This window comes from Trichomonas vaginalis, chromosome IV (genome assembly GCF_026262505.1).
Source record: "Trichomonas vaginalis G3 chromosome IV, whole genome shotgun sequence".
Classification (NCBI taxonomy): Eukaryota; Parabasalia; order Trichomonadida; family Trichomonadidae; genus Trichomonas; species Trichomonas vaginalis.
Window position 1 is genome coordinate 3,680,927 of NC_067206.1, and position 19,139 is coordinate 3,700,065.

General features: G+C 33.2%; 5 protein-coding genes and 7 pseudogenes across 12 annotated transcripts, besides 11 other annotated features; 3 read left to right on the forward strand and 9 right to left on the reverse strand.

The window, feature by feature from the left end:
* Positions 1-5,657: part of a mobile genetic element that runs on past the window's edge.
* Positions 1,520-2,154, reverse strand: TVAGG3_0022510 (annotated as a pseudogene). The gene has a single exon. A coding segment is annotated over exon 1 (635 nt).
* Positions 2,203-2,787, reverse strand: TVAGG3_0022520 (phage tail repeat-like family; the record flags this gene model as incomplete). Its single annotated transcript, XM_051220186.1, has 1 exon — positions 2,203-2,787. One exon carries the CDS (start codon positions 2,785-2,787, stop codon positions 2,203-2,205), a length of 585 nt encoding a protein of 194 aa, XP_051105172.1.
* On the reverse strand, positions 2,807-2,959 carry TVAGG3_0022530 (uncharacterized protein; the record flags this gene model as incomplete). The annotated part of the gene is made up of 1 exon (XM_051220187.1): positions 2,807-2,959. The coding sequence occupies one exon, from the start codon at positions 2,957-2,959 to the stop codon at positions 2,807-2,809; it is 153 nt and encodes a 50-aa protein (XP_051105173.1).
* Positions 2,979-3,380, reverse strand: TVAGG3_0022540 (uncharacterized protein; the record flags this gene model as incomplete). Its single annotated transcript, XM_051220188.1, has 1 exon — positions 2,979-3,380. The coding sequence occupies one exon, from the start codon at positions 3,378-3,380 to the stop codon at positions 2,979-2,981; it is 402 nt and encodes a 133-aa protein (XP_051105174.1).
* Positions 3,951-4,285, forward strand: TVAGG3_0022550 (annotated as a pseudogene). The gene has a single exon. A coding segment is annotated over exon 1 (335 nt).
* Positions 4,727-5,224, reverse strand: TVAGG3_0022560 (annotated as a pseudogene). The gene has a single exon. A coding segment is annotated over exon 1 (498 nt).
* A 1,038-nt stretch (positions 5,658-6,695) lies between the features above and the next one.
* Positions 6,696-7,022, forward strand: TVAGG3_0022570 (uncharacterized protein; the record flags this gene model as incomplete). The annotated part of the gene is made up of 1 exon (XM_051220189.1): positions 6,696-7,022. The coding sequence occupies one exon, from the start codon at positions 6,696-6,698 to the stop codon at positions 7,020-7,022; it is 327 nt and encodes a 108-aa protein (XP_051105175.1).
* A 4-nt stretch (positions 7,023-7,026) lies between these two features.
* On the reverse strand, positions 7,027-7,268 carry TVAGG3_0022580 (annotated as a pseudogene). The gene has a single exon. A coding segment is annotated over exon 1 (242 nt).
* Positions 7,269-9,087: 1,819 nt separating this feature from the next.
* Positions 9,088-9,117: a terminal%2Cinverted (terminal inverted repeat of MuDR-2B_TvMULE3 transposon ID:TVAGG3_0022590).
* Positions 9,088-11,946: a mobile genetic element.
* TVAGG3_0022600 lies at positions 10,130-10,880 on the reverse strand (annotated as a pseudogene). Its single transcript has one exon. A coding segment is annotated over exon 1 (751 nt).
* A 1,140-nt stretch (positions 11,947-13,086) lies between the features above and the next one.
* On the reverse strand, positions 13,087-13,809 carry TVAGG3_0022610 (ribonuclease H-like family; the record flags this gene model as incomplete). The annotated part of the gene is made up of 1 exon (XM_051220190.1): positions 13,087-13,809. One exon carries the CDS (start codon positions 13,807-13,809, stop codon positions 13,087-13,089), a length of 723 nt encoding a protein of 240 aa, XP_051105176.1.
* A 175-nt stretch (positions 13,810-13,984) lies between these two features.
* On the reverse strand, positions 13,985-14,856 carry TVAGG3_0022620 (annotated as a pseudogene). Its single transcript has one exon. A coding segment is annotated over exon 1 (872 nt).
* Positions 14,857-15,630: 774 nt separating this feature from the next.
* Positions 15,631-15,927: a mobile genetic element.
* Positions 15,900-15,927: a terminal%2Cinverted (terminal inverted repeat of MuDR-2/MuDR-2B_TvMULE3 transposon ID:TVAGG3_0022630).
* Positions 15,928-16,154: a mobile genetic element.
* Positions 16,155-16,156: 2 nt separating this feature from the next.
* Positions 16,157-16,193: a mobile genetic element.
* Positions 16,157-16,193: a terminal%2Cinverted (terminal inverted repeat of Banshee-A3 transposon ID:TVAGG3_0022650).
* A 1,182-nt stretch (positions 16,194-17,375) lies between these two features.
* Positions 17,376-17,413: a mobile genetic element.
* Positions 17,376-17,413: a terminal%2Cinverted (terminal inverted repeat of Banshee-A3 transposon ID:TVAGG3_0022660).
* Positions 17,414-19,139: part of a mobile genetic element that runs on past the window's edge.
* On the forward strand, positions 17,885-18,886 carry TVAGG3_0022680 (annotated as a pseudogene). The gene has a single exon. A coding segment is annotated over exon 1 (1,002 nt).

The following is a 19,139-nucleotide window of genomic DNA, read 5'->3' on the forward strand; positions in this document are numbered from 1 at the left end:
AAATCACTTTTGATAATACTTTTGAGAACTTTAATTAAAAAAATATATTCAAAAATATCCAGGATATCAAGAGGGAATTGTTCCTTATGAGGTATATAGTTATGATGTATACCTCATAAGGAACAATTCCCTCCTTAAAACGAGAAAACTTGTTCGAAATTGTTTATCATTTCGAACAAGTTTTCTCGTTTTAATAAGAAACTAAAGGCTATGAGGCACTGATTATATATTAGTGCCTCACAGCCTTTAGTGTCTAATAGATAGCTGGGAAAGTTTCTCCAAATGATAAGTTATTCAGAGAAAGTTTCCCAGCTATCAAGAGGGAATTGTTCCTTATGAGGTATATAGTTATGATGTATACCTCATAAGGAACAATTCCCTCCTTAAAATCGTAGACATTTTTATACTTATTAATCAACCATTCAAAATCATATTCCTCTGAAAAGTTATTTTATTAAAAATTTAGAATTTTAATAAATATAGAGTTTGAATTTCATACAATACCTATATATTTTCAATAATGGAATTTGAAAACCATTCTCAAAAGTTCTCAGAAAACCTTTTTTTCATTAATTTTAAGAAATCTGAGTATTAAATTAAGTGATAAATTCGTTTGACACTACTTTAATTTTTAAATTCAAAAAATTATATGTGCTTCTTAAAATGACTCAAAAAAATTTTATTATAAAATAATATATAATATTAAAAATCCCACAACATTTTTTTACTTTACATAATCGTACTTCCTCGACGATTAATTTCCACTCAATTTCTATCGTTGACCGAACTTAGCATGCAACAATTTGACGTCAATTGGATGTCTCAATGGAAGTTTGTTTATAGCATCTTGAAGTTCTTGCAACCTCATTGGAAGTTCTTCTGGTTCAGGTTGGTATCCGAACATACCAACCCCTTGTGGAACTGTGTACTTCTTTTGTACTAGAACTTTGTCTGGAACAACTTTTGGTCTTGCTAACAATGAAAGGTTTGTTTCGTCTTTTGGTACAAAAGTTTCTGTCAGCTTGTCATCTGGAATTGGTTCCAACAAACCTTTCTCGAAAAGAATGTTTACAGCTCTGACAATGTTGCACTTACTTTTACCAAAGAATGGGTTTGTAAGACTTTCGTTCAACATGAAGTGGTTGTGGACAATTACAATCTTCAACCATGGTAAGTCTTTGTCAACAACATAGTCGTCATGTGAAGAACCTTTAGCTGTAGGTATGTTGACTCGGATATTGACATTTGCCAACGGTGCAATTTTTGCCAATTGACCTCTGAGAATGTACCTTGTCTTCACACATGACTCAAGATACTTCATCTTCTCATCTGTAACAAGACTAGAGTTCCTGAGACATGTAAGAATACAAGGTTCATTGACAATTGTTTCAATTGAATTGTAAATTCCATACCTTGTCAAGTCAATGTCAGACTTATTTATGAACGGAAGTATCCAGCATGTTGTCTGACTGCTTGAGGGTTAGGTTGGTACCATTCGAACTTGACACTTGCAATTCCTTCAATTGCATTCAAAATGTCTGAGTCGGAGTCAACCATTTGTTCTCTCTTTGTAGTCTTGAAAGCGTCAAGAAGTTTTGCGGCTGTTTGTTCATTGCCATGTGCATAGTAAATGTGACCATCCAAATCTGTTATGGTCAATCTGAGATTGTGTCCTTTCTTATTTCCGTCTTGAATTGCAGCAAGTACTCCCATGAAGCCTTCTTTGTTCTTTCCTTCGTCAAAGTTTACTGTAAAGGTTCGACCAGATGTAATTTGACTTCTAACTTCACGATACTTTTCATATGCATATCTTGTTCTTTCCATGGGAGCATGTGCGTCTTCACCTTTTCCTTTTTTCCTTCTCAAAGGATGCAATTGTTCGTCATGTTTCCAGTAGAATCTGGCAAAGCCGTCGTGTCCTTCAACTTGAGGTTCACTAACATCGAAAGGCATGTCCATAAGACGTTCTTCTTCTAACCTCTCTAGTCTGTTTGGATAATTGGCACGTGCTGTTTCCAAATCCATTTCGTAGCGAAGACCAGACAATTTGTCATAGACTTTTATGGGTCTTCCCTTCCTATATTTAAAATTCTTCGAAACTCTCCAACCATATCTTTGTAACTCTGCTTTTATTCTAGCAGACTTTCTATCCATTCTATATGGGGGCATTTTTATAAAAATAAAAAAATATGTTTTTTTTCTTTACTTTACATAACCGCCTGCTGCCATAAGTCTTTGACGCCAACCCATACCAGCTAATGAAGGTTGACTTGGTTTAGTTTGGAAACTAAACTTTGGTTTTGGTTTATCTTCAGTTTTTGGTTTTTCTTCTTCTATCGGTTTTTCGTCACTTTTCGGTTCCTCTGACTTTACTTCACTTGCAGGAACAGTTGTGTCGTCAACATCTTCATAAATATCATATGCCATTTGTTTTTGTTTTCCTTTCGACTTTTTGTGTTTGTTGTAAAGTTTAGAATATTTCGACTCTAAGTCAATGAGATGTTCTATAATGAACTGTTGGTCAGTGAAGTAAACTTTTCCATCTGTTGTCTCGAAAGCTCCTTCAGACTTCAATATTTTATTTGTGAGAGTCTGTTTCTTTTTTGAGATACTAGCCGTTCCATTTCTATGAAAAGTGACTTTATAGTTAGGGTTTGTATTTCCAGACCTGGCACTTTCTATTATTGAATTTTTCTCTTCATCTGTAAGTTCTTTGACAGGTTTTGACAATGGTTCTGAACTTTTTGTTTGTGGTGTCAAATCTACCGTTTCAACTTCTTCGGTCATTTCATCTCAGTAAAAAATTTTAGTTTGGTTTGTTTTCAACTGGTTGTTTAGGTTTTTTAAGTCGGTCTAAAACTTCCTGAGGTATAGGAAGAACTTTACAAACACGTGGTGTAAATGCTGGAAGCCGACAAATCCATCTTGAACTCATTTGTCTCAATGCTGCATTGTTCATTTCATCTCAATAAAAAACTTTACATTCCCCACGTTTGAGGCGGTTGAGGTTGGTTATTGTTTACCCACTGTTGTGCATGGTTATATCCTCTGTTAAAGAATCTTTCACCTTGGTCCATATAGTGTCCTGCTTGGTTATAGTAGTCATTTGCTTTGTTATAATAGTTTCCTGCTTGTCTTCCTACATTGTCCATCCATCCTTGAACTTTTCCTCTTGTTTCAGGATTTGGAATAAGATTTGTTGCATCTCGTGCTACATCCCAACCTTTCTGTACAGTTTGTATAATAGGTTGTGCTTTCTCTTTCAGTATACCTAATGTACTCAAAATCTTCCTTCCAACTCCAAATACACCTCTGGCTATTGTTCCTACTGCGGGTAAAAATCTGGATGCAACTCCTGCTAATGCGCCAAATAAACCCATTTCTTATGGGTTAAAAAATGACGAATTCAAACAAGGACCCCTATGTTTCTAAAGCGACAAAGAAAGCACTCATGGTAAAAATCTTTAGTTCAACACCAAATGCTTGGTTTATGGATATCTTGGAAAACATTCCGAGGTATAGAGAAGATGGACCACCATACTGGCTAATATTTGTCGGTCAAAACACAAGATACTGTGAAGCCATACCATTACAGTCCAAAAATATTTTAGATGTGAAAACTGCTTTGACAATATTCGTTGACAAATACCATCCAACAAAACTAACATCTGACTGTGAAAGTTCTTTCAAATCAGATGATGTAAAAAACTATCTGCGTTCAAAAAATGTAAACCAATATTTCATTGTCGACCAAAACCATTCTGCTCTTGGTGTCATTGACGGTTGTATAAAAATGTTAAGAGACTTAAACCAACCACAAGGTGGTGAAGCAAATGAAATGTCATATGACGACAAATATAGACACTTCTCCCAGGCAAAGATGAGACAAGTTTTAAATATTTACAATAACCGTAAACAAAAAAGGTTTGGGAAACCACTCCCCCGAAGAAATGAAAAACAACCCTGACTTAGAGAAAGACTATATATTTAATAATTTAGTCAAAAGAGACAAACAAGAAAGAATGCCGGGCTTCAAACTTCAGAAAGGTGACAAAGTAAAAATAGAAATACCTAAACGCGACCCATATGAAAATACTATTGACTATGACAACAATGGGAACCCGACAGGTACTCACATTCGTGTTCGTAAAAATAGAAGAAAGTATACAAGAGAATATTATGAAGTTTTAGGCAAACATGGCAAAATGTACAGACTGCAAGCAGAAGATAAAACTACTATTGTCAGACCTCGTTTCAAACTTGTCAAAGTTCAAGGTGGTATACTTTCAAAGACAGTTCCTAACCAATATAAGACAACTCCTGACGAATATGCTAAAGAAGTGGAACATGACGACTAAGCATTTCTATACCATGCGTAAACTGTCATGTAAGGTGGCATGTAGTCTTTACTTTGTCCCGTTGTTTGCGTATACCCTGAAACGCGATGTGTATGGTTTCCATCTCCCTGAGTGTTACCCCAGAAACAATTTATAGCAAACTGAACGTTGTCTTTAACATCATATCCTTTACCTTTTGTCATTGCTGACCAATCCCAAAATTTATGCTTATGCCAACCTGCTTGAGATGTACTTAAATCTATGTAGTGACTGTGCGCAGGTAAGTTTTCACCTGAAATCGTTTTACTTCCACCTGTTTCCTTTGAAGAGTTTGCACAATACAAAAACCTGTCGACTATTTGTTCCCATGCACCAACACCAAACATTACTTGAGGACCTCTTGCATCCATAGATGTATAAATAGAACCTACTGGGTTCATTAAATCAAACATATGAGATATTATAGGATTGTCTCTTTTGAACTTAAAATATAGTGCAACTATTTCAGGTTTCTTCTGGTTTGTGTCAGAATATTTTTTATAATATAATCTTATGTTTTCAGGGTAGGTAAAGTCTTGACTATAATATTTATTTCTGTCATCTGTATAATAATATACTATTCTCGTTTTTTCTATTGCATTATATCTTTTATATCTATAATAATCTAAATATAATGTTAGCTTTTGTTCATCTACATGTGGTGTTCTGTCGTCATCTCCATAGTCATAATAATATGGTGCTGGAGCTGGGTCAGGCAATGTCATATCTGCTATTTCATAAACTCTTAAATATTTCTTTTGTTCGTCTCCATATAAGTTTAAGTAGCAGTTGTTGTCTAATGGAACTTTAACTTGTGTACCATCATTCTTTTTATAGCTTACATACATTTCATTGTTATTTTTCGGAATGAGTTTATGCCGTGTACCATTTTTTAAGGACTGTACCAACTGCCATCTAAAATATTTATTTTCTTCATTGACAGAAAAGTCACCAACAATAGTTTCAATATTTTTTGTTGTTCCTATCAAACTTTGGTATATTTCATTGACATGTTTTATCTGCTTTCTTTTCAAGGCTAACGTTTAAGTCTGTTATTTCAGATATAGAATGTGTATGTCCAACGTCACTTTTACTGTTTAAGGTTTCTTGTAAGTTTGTAATATTTGCAATGGTATGTGTATGTCCAACGTCACTTTTCCTGTTTAAGGTTTCTTGTAAGTTTGTAATATTTGCAATGGTATGTGTATGTCCAACGTCACTTTTCCTGTTTAAGGTTTCTTGTAAGTTTGTAATATCAGATATAGAATGTGTATGAGTCTTATCTGCTTTTGTCTCTAATGTTTCCTTAAGACTTGGTATTTGGTTAATATAATGTATATGAGTCTTTTTAGAATATTTGTTTTCAGCTCTTGTCACTTCACTTGACATTTTATTGTCAACATATGTTTTGTCTGCTAGTTCAGGATGAGTATGTTCTTTTGTTGCATAAGCATTGTTAGCTCTTTCTTCTTCTTTTGCTATTGCATCGTCTACATATTCTTTGTCAGCTTTGTTGTCAACATCTGCTTTCAAAAGAAGTTCATTTATAAGTTTCTCGTTTAAAGTTCCTTTTGTTAGATTTATACAGACAGTATTTCTTATTGTTTTGAAATAGAAACTCATCTATCATTGGGTTTATTGTCAGTTTTAAGTCACCCCTTTCAATGACTCAGATATCTTAGAATAGTTTGAAAAGTTTGTTGTGTTCTTATTTAGAGCTTGCATAATGAGTTGTCGGTTGTGTTGTATTTCTCTCATAGACGCTGTTTCATTTGACATTTTGATTATAGATAAAATATGCTTCCAATAGAAAAAGAAAATTCTAGAGTTGCTACAACTAAACCATTAGATGAACTTTTTACTAATGTCGGTCAAAAGTTTGAGACAGATACCGTAAAGCATGAAGGCTATCGTTTTGACTACCCATTAAGATGGTTAAGAGACCCATCTGTCACAAAAGCTATTGGCTTTCGTAGAATGAAGTTCATTTCAGAAGCCATACATGGTTTCCCATTTACGGTCGGTTTTGAAGTTCGATACTATAACAAAGAAAAACGTATGTATGAGAAATTTGAACAGGGAAAACTTTTACAAGTGAATTTGCTTATAAACTTAGAAATAACTCTTCAAGCTTTTCAAGAAAAAATAAACGATATCTATATTGAATATGCAAACCAGTATAACATTGACGAAGGAGAATACCATCTCGATATTATTTATGACAGGAAAAATGCAACTGTTAAAATCAATAGAATAGAAGACCTTGGAGAAAACGTTTATATTTCTACAAAATATAACAACTTGGCATGGTATAGATTTATGAGGATGTTAAATCAGCCTGCAGCATATCCAGTACACCCGGACTTTTATGAAGTCGAAAACCCTAATGGAACATATGAAAATATTTTCGACCAAGATGCTATTATTGTTCATGCTTCATTTTCTGGTGCGCAAAACTCTTTCTTATGTCTGATGAATGACTTTTACGAAAAACCTACAAAGTTATATGAACCGCCGAGTGGAAGTATTTCAGACTTTCAAGTATGGTTTACTACAGATGGAAGAAAAAGAATAATTCCATTATACCATGCGTTTTACTTAGAACTTAGTTTCATATACAACTACTATCGAACAGTAAAAATATAATTTTTTAATACGGTTGAGGTGTTGGATTTGGTTGCCAACTAGACTGTGGTGCAGGTTCAGGCTGTTGTATAACAGGAGCTTGTTCTTCTGGTTCAGGGTCTTTAGGTATAATACCAAAAACTGACATACTCTTTTACCAATATTTTTGACACCGTTCCATACTCCTCTTCCGACAGATTTTATTCCATTCCATATACCTCTTCCAACTCTTCTGAAGAAGTTTCCAATACTACTGAAGAAACCCATTTTACTAGTAGTAAAAATCTAATGTCCGCCTAGTCTCTTACGTTTCCTGTTGAGTTCCATAGCATTCTTTAACTGCAGCTCATACATTCTGTTTCTCCTCTGGTAGAAAACATATTCTGGGTCAACTCCTGTGTTCGCGTCATCTGCATAAAGTTGTTTATATCCCACTTCAGGGTTTGTATAAAACTCTTTCCATCTCATATTTGCATACCATGGTGGCAAACCTAACGCAGCGTCATTTGACATGGCAGTTTGCATTTGTACATCTGTTGGCACTTGACCATAGTTTGCCATTGCAGTTTGTATTCTAACTTCATTTGGAATATTCTCTGGGTTTGGTTGTCCAGGTTGCTGTGCATTCGCTAAGTTCTGTGCGTCCATTTAATATTAGATAAAAATATCTCTTACGAGTACATATGCTGAACATTTGCAGGCATTGGTTCATCTTCATATTCTCTGTACTTTTCTGCCACGTCAAATAAATAAATGACACAATGGAAAAAACCTAAAACAAGTAGTCCTATTTCAAACCACATTTACTTACTAATAAAATTTCTTTATTGTGACACTTTCTCCAGTTTATAGGACCTCTCTCATATTCTATCTTGTCATATATAAACTCATAGTCATGTATGTCCTCTAACCATCTCATAACGGTTTTCAAACCACTTTTATCGGATGTAAAGTAAAAGCATGGATGGTTATGTATAATGTCTAAAGTTTCTAAAGAGTCTCTCAAAGTCCAGTCTACTTAGTATTGAAAATCCCATGTGTTATAGAACGGCGGGTCCACTATAAAGAAAACATTTTCCTTGTCTTTATATTTTTCATACAACTCTGTCCAATGACATCTCACAAACTCTATACCATCAATATATTTTTCTATGTCCTCTTTGAAAACATTTGTATAGTTAAGATATAAAACTTTTGACATAAGTGTTTCAATGTCATGAACTCTTATAGCACCACTATATAATAGTCTAGCAGATATACTATCCCAGTCTATATATTCTGCTTTTTTCAAAACCTCTCTCACAATATTTTTCTTATCTAATGGTATACGTTCCATCTTACCTATAGGTATCTTTTCTTTTAACTCTTTCAATATATTGTTTGTGTCTGGAATATGTTTGAGACGGTCCATATAGTTGTCGAAGTCATTGCATATAATCTTTGAGTCTGGGAATATTGTATGACATAAATGGGATATATAGAAACTTCCACCGAACAAATCTACAAATGTTAGACCATTCGGTAGTTTCTTAAGTTCTCTCAATATAATATATTTACATCTACTCTTATTTCCAAAGAAGGGTAACGGTGGTTTTGTAAAATTCATTTATATATAATAATAAAAATGTTTTTACCCGAAAAGTGATAAAAGTGACAAAACATGAAAACATATATAATTTGTGAAAAGCGACACAAAAAGTGACATTTTAAAAAGTGACACCATTAATATGATGTAAATAACAACGGTTTTGGTTTTGTCACCGGCTGGTCGGCTGGGGTTCGGTCCTCCTCTTGGGTCTTGGGAAAAATTTCTTATGGGCTAGAGGGCGCAACGCGCCTGGAAGCCCCACTTACCTGACCTAGTTTTCTTTAAAACTCCATGTTTGAATTAATTTCAAAATAACAAGTTATGTTAAGTTATAACAATTAAGACTTTATTTTATACGACAAAAGATTGAATTATGGAACACTCATTTGTTGTGTATTATTCTCAGAAAAACTTTAAGGGTGCACACGAGAGGATCATGTAAACTTCAGAATTTAGAACCTTATTTTTAGGCAATATCTTGGCTACCTATTTAGGCTCGAGTATATAAGAATTTCTGAAAAAGTGACACTCAAAAAAGTGATACTTTCAATAGGGAGTAACACTTAAAAAGTGACAATTTAAAATTCACAATAAATAAAAATAATAAATTTTTTAGTCTATTAAATTATTCTTTTCTTTGAAATCCTCCAAAAATTCTTCGAAATGTTCTAAAATATAACCTGGAGAATTATAACAAAATTAATTAATTTCTAACATATACGTATCTAACAATTCATTTGGAATTTCAAACGATCTTAAATATGTAATTGAATTTTGTATCTTCTCATTTATTTGAGAAAGTTTTTCTTCAGCATTTTCCAATAAAAATCTTAATGGATTCAAATTGGCTTCTTGATTCTGAACAAAATTTAATACTTGGTATAAACGTGATTGAACTTCTCTTTTCAATTTTGTTTTATAATCTGTCAATCGAGGCTCGCGAATTCTAATTGAAGGAATAAAACCTGTTTGAAGTAAATCGTTTTTAATACGATAAAAGTAATTGGGTGCAACTTCTTCTAAAAGATTTTTGACAAAAATATCAATTCTTTGATTTTTAACGCAGCCAAAATCGTGATATTTTATCTTTTTAAATAAAGATTCAGAAACGTTATTCACAACGGTTAATTCATTTGGTCTGGCAGCGGCTATCCACTGTTGTTTATGAATGTCCCACTGACGTGTAAAGTATTGATTAAATTCCAATTGATCTTGAATTTTATCAATAATGTGCTCTTTATACATTTTGCAGCATCTTCTTCTGTGCAATCACGATAATAACATAAAATGTTCATAAATTTTTCGACTTCTGATCTAATCTCTTCATCATTTATCTTTGAGAGATTCTTTTTAAGTGCGCGTATTACATGTAGCGCACACCAAAAGATATTGCACTCCGGAAATGAATTCCTAATCCCGTTGAAAATGTTTAGTGCACAGTCAGACATGATAAATTCAGGTTCTGTGTGAGTTGTTTCAAAATATTTACTTAAGCAAAAAGAAATATTTTCACTATTATCTGGATATATTATAAAATAACACAAAGGGATAGAATGAGTATTAGCAAATTTGGTAGCTAATACATAAAAAGGAAATCCATGAATAATTAATTTAAACGTAGAGTCTAAGTGATAAATTGGTGGTTTTTCATGAATTTGAGAGATCATATCATTATCAGAGTAAATAAAAACCAATTTGTCTGGAAAATCAGTATCTTCACCTTGAATGTCAAAATAAATAAGGTCATCATGTTGATCTTCCCATTGATTAACATAGTTTTGTAAAGATTGAAATTGATTTAAAGATATGTCTGGTAAAGATCTCATAAGATCTTTTTGTTGTAAATAATATTTCAATTGATTGATTGCAGTTTGTTTCATAGTCATGTGAATACAAGTATGATCTTTAGGTATTTCAAGCGTTTTGTTGACTTCTTGTGTTGCATTAAGTGGACTTCCGTGATTCATGAGAAATTTTTTAATCCAAGCACGGTAAGTACCACTTGTAGGTGTATTTTTATGTTGTGGTGGTGGTCCTGAGTGAATATGAGTTAAGTTTGCAGATTTAAAAATGTAATTGTCGAAATTTTTAATAAATTTAAAGCCTGCTGGGCAGCCTTCGTATTCGCATCGGTGGTAGATTAATACTCCTGTTCCAATTGATAGTTTTTGTGGGTCTTTGACAAATCTTATGTTACCATGCAGCTCTGCAGCTATAACAAAACGAGAATATTCTAAATATCCTATGGCTTGATCAACCTCGCATGGAGGATCGGGTGGAGGATGTTGCATTGAGCAGCAAAAAGGAAAAATAAAATTGAAAACTCACATTGAAAAAATAACGGTTTAATAGAAAATATTTTTTTTCTTCTGAAAAAGAATTATCTTTGAGTATCTAAATTGGGATAAAGGATATAGAATAGATAACTAGTACTTAATATATGATACATGTACACGAAATGGAAGAATGTGTACTAAAAGAAAGAGAAATTTTAGCTTAATATTTTACATACGAATCAATTATCTTTGGTTAAAAGGTAGAATTGTTGGCTATGATGTACTGATCATGAATCAGTACATCATAGCCAACAATTCCTTATACAAAATTCAAAAACTTGGGTGCAATCAGTTCTGATTGCACCCAAGTTTTTGAACTTTCTTGAGGGAATGGAAGAGTAAGAGGTATACATTATGAATATATACCTCTTACCCTTCCATTCCCTCTCTGACAGCGGGAAACTTTGTCTGAATGTTAAACTATTCAGACAAAGTTTCCCGCTGTCAGCGAAAGAATTGTTCCATCTGGTGCATAGAGTGTGAATCTATGCACCAAATGGAGCAAGTCCCTCGCGAAATTGCCCAAACTTGCGTCGCATTTCAAAGATTGCGACCCAAATTTTGGCGATTTCTAGTAGAGATGGAGTATTTTGAGTCACTGACCTATATGCAGTGGCTCAAAGGGCTCCATCTCTACTTTGAAGCAAGGAAACTTTCCTCGAAATTTTGATAATTTGAAGAAAGTTTTCAAGCAATTAACAAAGGATTACTCGCTATGAGGTAAAAATTCTAGATTTTCACCTCATAGCGAGAGCTTCCCTTTCATTGCTTGAAAACTTTCCCCAGCTTCAAAATTGGGGAAAGGGCTGTAAAGTCGACTCCGATACCAGCAGGTACCAGAGTATTTAAAAGAGAAGCCCTCGTACGAGTTTCTATGAAGACCTTCTCATTCAAGAAGATCTTAATAGAAAAGTGTACGAGGGCATTGGAAACTCGCGTCTGGTACATGTTGGTACCAGAGTGTTTGAGATTTGAAGACTCTGGTACTAACATGTACCAGAATTTATGATGAATTTAAGATAGGGTTGTTAAAAATATCAAAAATTAGCGTTTTGAAGACACCATGGTGTCTTATAATTTTCCCTTCCTTATTGGCGTGTAGAAATAAATGCGCCAATAGATTGAAGAAGAAGAATTATTTTTCTCTTAATGAACTTTAATCCTTTTGATATAAGAATATTAAAAACATTAATATAATTTCGATTTCGGAAATTAAATTTCCAAATTTTTGTCGATTTCGGAAATAACAGGATCCCGCATCCAACACACAACAACAAAACACAAAACACACTTTTTGGTTCTTTCATCGTTTTAATCGTAATTTATGTAATACATGATTTGGATAAATTTTACAATAATAGAACCTATATTATATTCTTTTCAAAGATTCTTGCAAATCATCAAAAATAATTGTATTTTAAAAAACGATCAAATTATCCTTTCATTATTTTAAACTTAAATTAGTTTTTATGATTGACTAAAGCAATCGTATTTATTCATCATTAAATAAACAAAAAATAATATTTGAGAGTTATTTCAAAAAAAAACACATTGAATTTATTAATTTGTCTCAATTTCAGTATTATAAATTTTTATAATTTCAATATTTTGAAATACACTTTTTAATATTTCAATATTTATGATATTTCAATGTATTAAGTGGTCTCAAATTGAGCTTCTCAAATATAAGTTGGCCTATTCAAATAATAAAATTAAATAATATTTAAAATAATAAATAAAAGTGATTGAGGTCATAGCAAAACGGCTGTTTGGAGGCAGTTAGGAGCTAGCGGTTGAAGCGATAACATTCACAGCCAACATCTACGGTCAAGCGGCAGCATTCAAGGGCAACATCTACAATCAAGCGGCAGCATTCAAGGGCAACATCTACGATCAAGCAGCAGCAAGGAGCTACGGCAGCAACGAACTACGGCAGCAAGGAACTACGGCAGGTCAAGCGGCATCATTCAAAGCCAACATCTACAATCAAGCAGCATCAAGGGGCTACAGTAGGTCAAGCTGCAGCATGGAGCTACAGCATCAAGGAGCTACGGCAGGTCAAGCAGCATCAAGGAGCTACAGCATCAAGGAGCTACAGCATCAAGGAGCTACGGCAGGTCAATGGCATCAAGGAGCTACGGCAGCAAGAGGCTACAGCAAGTTAAAGATCAGTCAGATCTGGAAATATCTTTTTCAGGATTTCATTTGTCATGAAAAGCTTCAATAGGATTCTACACTTTATTAGATCTTCACGTGCGTTTTGATTAAACCTATTACGCAGGTTCCGCACAATTGAAATCATTCTTTCCACATCAGCTTCGGTTGCAGCAATAGACATGAATTTTAAGGCAATCTCTTTCAATGCCTTGAAATTTGCATCACATGCTACCCAAAACCTTTGATCCAAGCAGGTGAGGTCGGTGTTGTTCCTGATTTCACTCTCATTCATATGTATAAAGTTGGAAAGAGCTTTCTTGTACTCATTAGCTATGCTCTTGGCCGAACTTCTCTTGTAGAACCTCGCTTCTGCTTCTGCACGTCTCGAAAGCATCTCGATCATAAAATTGTTGAAGCTGTACTCTTCCACTTCTTGCATTGACAGAGACGCCCATTCACCAAGGTTCCTGCCTAGTCTCCTCCTTGGTTCATTCTCTTCAACTTCTTCATCCTGAGCAATGTCTTCTGCATCTACTTGGCCATCACCTTCAATTGTTTCGTTCTCAATCTCGGGCTCTTCTATATCTAGATTTCTGTCCAATTGATCCTCTGCCACTTCATCCAAATGATCAGGGGTGTAGCTCCTTGGAGGGATTTCAAGTTCAGTATTGATAGGTATTGGTTCTTGGAAGAAGAGTGAAACGTCTGGCTTGTACTCAGTATGCATGTTCAATTCTGCGCGGATGACTGACCGGCCCCATGGAGTTAGACCAAAGGCAAATTTCATCAAAGCGTAGTTGCCCTGTTTGTCAAGAACTTCATTCATGTTGGCGATTAATGCATCTGCAATGCGCTTTGACGAACTTGATAATTCAGGACGATTTGCAATTCCGGTCAACTGCTCAATCGTCGATTGAAACATTGGATAGATGTAGCAGAAGCAGCCAACGTCACTCTCTGCATAATTCAAGAGTTTCTTGATTGGTAAAAGAATCTCTTCGAAATTTAACAACCATTGTGGAAGTCCATCCTTGAAATCAATTCCCATATCCCTTAAGATCTGAACAGATTCCGGTGGATCATCCATATTGAACAATTCATAAATTTTAGGGTGTTTTTCTTTTATCCACTTCAGAAGATCCCAGAAAAACATCCAGCGATGATCCGGAACATGAATAACCCTCATATTCAATGCCCTTCTCGTGTCCGGCTTCGATAACTCCTTGCTTATCGCTTTGCAATAATTAATTTGCATTGCGAAGGCTGCACAATTGTCTGCCGTATGCTTCACCACTAAGTTGAGGAGATGCGCAACACATCGGATATAAACGGTTTGAAGACCCGGATATAGTGCTCCGCATCTCCTCCAGTGGCACAGCCCTTTAACTTGGGCGGGGCATCCATCGGCAACAATTGCAGAAAGGAAATCCTTTGGGAAGGTAAAACATTCAAAGAAATTATTGTAATCCCTGGCATTCCAACCATCAGCGATCATAGTATCAATGAAGATATGGTTCTTCATTTTTGCTGGATTGCTAGCCATCACAAAAAAGCCATGCCGGCTTCCGTGTGATGCCGCATCAATTGTTATCGAATAGTAGCCCATCTTGTCAAGCTCAACGTGTATTTTTGGAGCTACCAAGTCGGCTAATGTAATGATTCCATCCCTTATCTCGTCTCTTCTATATGGGATCTTGAGTTGAAAATTGATTACTCCCTTGAAGGTGGAGTAGACATGTCGGGCGAAATCTTCTAGTACACCTGAAGCGGCCATATTGATTGACATGTTGGTATTCACAACAAATTTTACAACATAAAGTAATTTTCTATCTTGTTTTATTAAATCTCTTCTCGTATATGGATTATTTTCACATTCTATTTGATATATATGCTGATGATCTTCATCAAATTCTGATGGTTTTCGATGATAAATGCAGCGCATATATGTTTTTTTGTTAGTAAATTGTAATGTATCGCTAAACAATAACAATAAAGTCTTTTTCGTTCTTTCGATTTTTCGCTTGTATCTGGAAGATAAGCAATATTGAAACATACTCGACATTTATTATTAGTTGAGAATTTAGTATCCTCGAATTTTGGTAAGGGAGGTACTTTTCGAGGGATATTTTTGGGAGGAAGTTTGCAATCAATCCATCCCTCAAATTTGGATTCATATTCATCTTGTGTTTCAGTCATTAATTCTTAAAATAAAAAGGGTAAAAACTAAATAAAATGGGTAAAATTCAATAGTGTCTGTGCTATCGTTCAATTTGAAGGTGTCTTTTGAAACCGCAAGACACATTGAATTTTTGAATAGTGTATTATGGTTTGACAGACACCAATGAAAAAAATAAAATGATATTTATTTTAAATATATAAGATCCTTATATAAAATATAAATATTTTATCGTTTTATTTTCTTGTTTTAGAAATGTTTTTATTGAAAAATCAATAAAACTAACTCCAAAATAAAATTTTGATTTAAAGACACTATGATGACACCAGGCAAATCTTCCAAGACACCTATCGTCGGGAATCTAACAACCCTAATTTAAGATGGACCATTATAAAATGGTAGCGGTTTGTTTCAAAAAAATTTAGATGAGATTTGCATAGATATAGATTATATGATTTATAACATATGAAAAATAATATATAAAAATATAATTTTGAGATAATTATGTAAATAATATTTTAAATATTTGAATTTGAGGTATAATTTTATAGTAAAATATATTATAAAGAGTATTTATATAAATATTGTAAAATAATATAAGTAATAAAAATTGAGACCCCCTCCCTGTTTTTGATGTTTTGTCACTTTTTCGGTAATTCTTATTGTTTCATATCTCATGATCTTACTTAGTACTTTTAAAGTTAATTTCAGAAAAAATTTGACACAATGGTATCCGGCACATACAAGTGGTGTACAACCAAAATATAAGTTGGTTTAAACATATATTGCTATATCTCATGATCTTACTTAGTACTTTTAAAGTTAATTTCAGAAAAAATTTGACACAATGGTATCCGGCACATACAAGTGGTGTACAACCAAATATAAGTTGGTTTTGTAATAAACAGAAATTCATCAAAAGTGACAGCTCTCAATTTTTTGACATTTGTAAATTCTAAATTGAATGAGAAAAATGAAATAATACTAAGCATAATACAATATTCTAGATTTAATTATAATTAGGGAAAAGTTAGTTTTGAGAGTACTTTTCATAGGCATATAGAATGAAATCTTCTGAAAAATAATATCACATAAACTCATAATATTTTCTAATATAATAACTATTTTATATAAAAATCAAAATTCAATGATCTTAAAAGCGAAGGATAAACCTCAAAATTTACGAATATAATGAGTGGGAATATAATGCTTATCTATCATAAAACCATATGAAATATCAATTTTTGCTTTACGCCTAATTTTTGACGACAATTAGCAAAAAATGTTAAATGTTAACACTCAGTCCATTTGAATATGAAAAATAAAATTGACTTTGATTAAATGTTTTTTATTTATCATGCAATTCTTCTTGCGACCAAAGATTTGAATAAAATTTCAAAAAATAAGATAGCTTAAAAAATAATATACGGTAGTGTTTACTAATAGATGAATAGTATATAAATTCTATTAAAATGGATTTGATCCAAAAAAATATAAAACCAAAAATAATTGTTATAATTTAAATGAAGAAGTAATTTAAAACGATTTTATTTATGATCAAATTTTATATATTTTTTTGGATCAAATCCATTTTAATAGAATTTATATACTATTCATCTATTAGTAAACACTACCGTATATTATTTTTTAAGCTATCTTATTTTTTGAAATTTTATTCAAATCTTTGGTCGCAAGAAGAATTGCATGATAAATAAAAACATTTAATCAAAAGTCAATTTTATTTTTCATATTCAAATGGACTGAGTGTTAACATTTAACATTTTTTGCTAATTGTCGTCAAAAATTAGGCGTAAAGCAAAAATTGATATTTCATATGGTTTTATGATAGATAAGCATTATATTCCCACTCATTATATTCGTAAATTTTGAGGTTTATCCTTCGCTTTTAAGATCATTGAATTTGATTTTTATATAAAATAGTTATATATTAGAAAATAATATGAGTTTATGTGATATTATTTTTCAGAAGATTTTGTGTTCTTCTTCAAAATTTTATTTTTTTATTAAAAAGAATCTTTACAAAATATACATTTACTTTAATTAATATTTAAAAACGTGCTCTATCAAAAGTTCCAAAAATTCAATATTTTAGCTTTTCTGAGGTGTCACTTTTGATGAATTTCTGTTTACAACAGTTTAAACATATATTGCTATATCTCATGATCTTACTTAGTACTTTTAAAGTTAATTTCAGAAAAAATTTGACACAATGGTATCCGGCACATACAAGTGGTGTACAACCAAAATTTCATATCCCTAGTTTTACATTTATGTTTAGTTTTATTCACCTAATTTTCAAAGATCATAATTGAATTAGATGGCCAAGCTATTCAAAACACGACCAAGCTTAATCAAAAATAAGACCAATATATTCAAAATTCTTTATTCTTTCAAATCATTTCATTTTAATGCAGATCCAAGATCACGAACTCACATATATCGAGTTGCTTAAGTATGGAGTGCAACAAGAAATCCAAGCAGGTTGTAGTTATTCATATAAAACTAGGAAAGAAAGAAATCAAATCCAATTTAATTGTAAGTGGCCGAATTGTCCATGTCGCTTCCTTGTTGATACACTTCCCGATGACAAGTACCACATACGAAAATGTATTAACACCCACAATCATTCTGCCCCTTTTCCAAACAAATCACAACAAATTACATCATATTTTTATAGATCTTATTTAACAAGATATTTTGAATCAAATCAAGACCGTGTTTACGCACAATTAAGGTGTTTCAAAGATCTTAATATCCCATTTGATAGTGGGATCATTCCGGAAATGTTTCAACAATCTACAGATGCTTTAAAAAAGTTTTCTAAACGCCTTCATGCAATCAATACCAGTTTCTCAGCGGATGATGTTACATCTCTTGCAATTTTTGTCGACATGGTTAAGAGTCATTCTCCGGATGATCTCATCGAGTTTATTCACGAGCCAGATCGTATGATTTTCTATTACGCCCCATTCGAAGCAAATGCTTTTTCACATCAAATACAAACTTATCACATTGATTCCACTTATAAGCTCTTGCGCTCTCGCATACCATTTTATGCCGTCACTGGCAAATTCGCGGAATCAATTGTTTTTCCGTTTTTGTATTTTTTCGTTTGGCCCGACACAAGTGAAAATATACAAGTTTGTCTCACAGCATATTTTGGCTCCATCAATCGCGAACCATCTTATTTTTCAATGGACTGCGCACCTCAAATCACAAATGCTGTTGAAACAGCCATCCCCTTATGCCAGATCATTTGGTGTGGCGTTCATGTGTTGCGCGCTGTCATGAGAAAGGCTGAAAAGTTTCAAGATCGTTCCAACTTCGAAACTTTCTATAACTTAATGAAGTTATTGGTCTTTGGTTCTGAAGAGGAAGAAATTGATCCTGATGAAGTTTACAACAATTTAGAAGAAATTTTAAATGAGGAACCTGCTGCCCGTGAATACTTTGACCGACAGTGGCGCCATCATCTTGACAGGTGGATGCTTCGCTATAGAAATGAAGGAGATGGAACAAACAACATCTCAGAATCACATTTCAAGGTTTTGAAGCACCAGTACTTCCCAGAAAGGCGAAATCTTCGACTCGATGAACTTGTCATCGAGTTATATTCCAGTGTTGTTCCTTCATTCCTGATTAAGTTGCAAATTAAAGGTCTGGATTCAGAGAGAAGTGTTAAAGTTATCAAAAAAGTCACAAGAGATTTCGAAGAAATGACACAATTTAAAAAAGTCGAATGCATCAGTATGCTTGAAGCTGTTCAGAAAGGTCTGAAAAATGATACACTTGATCCCAACATTGTTTACTCAACATTAAAAATATTATTGCAAAGAAAACATTTGATTTAATAAACATTT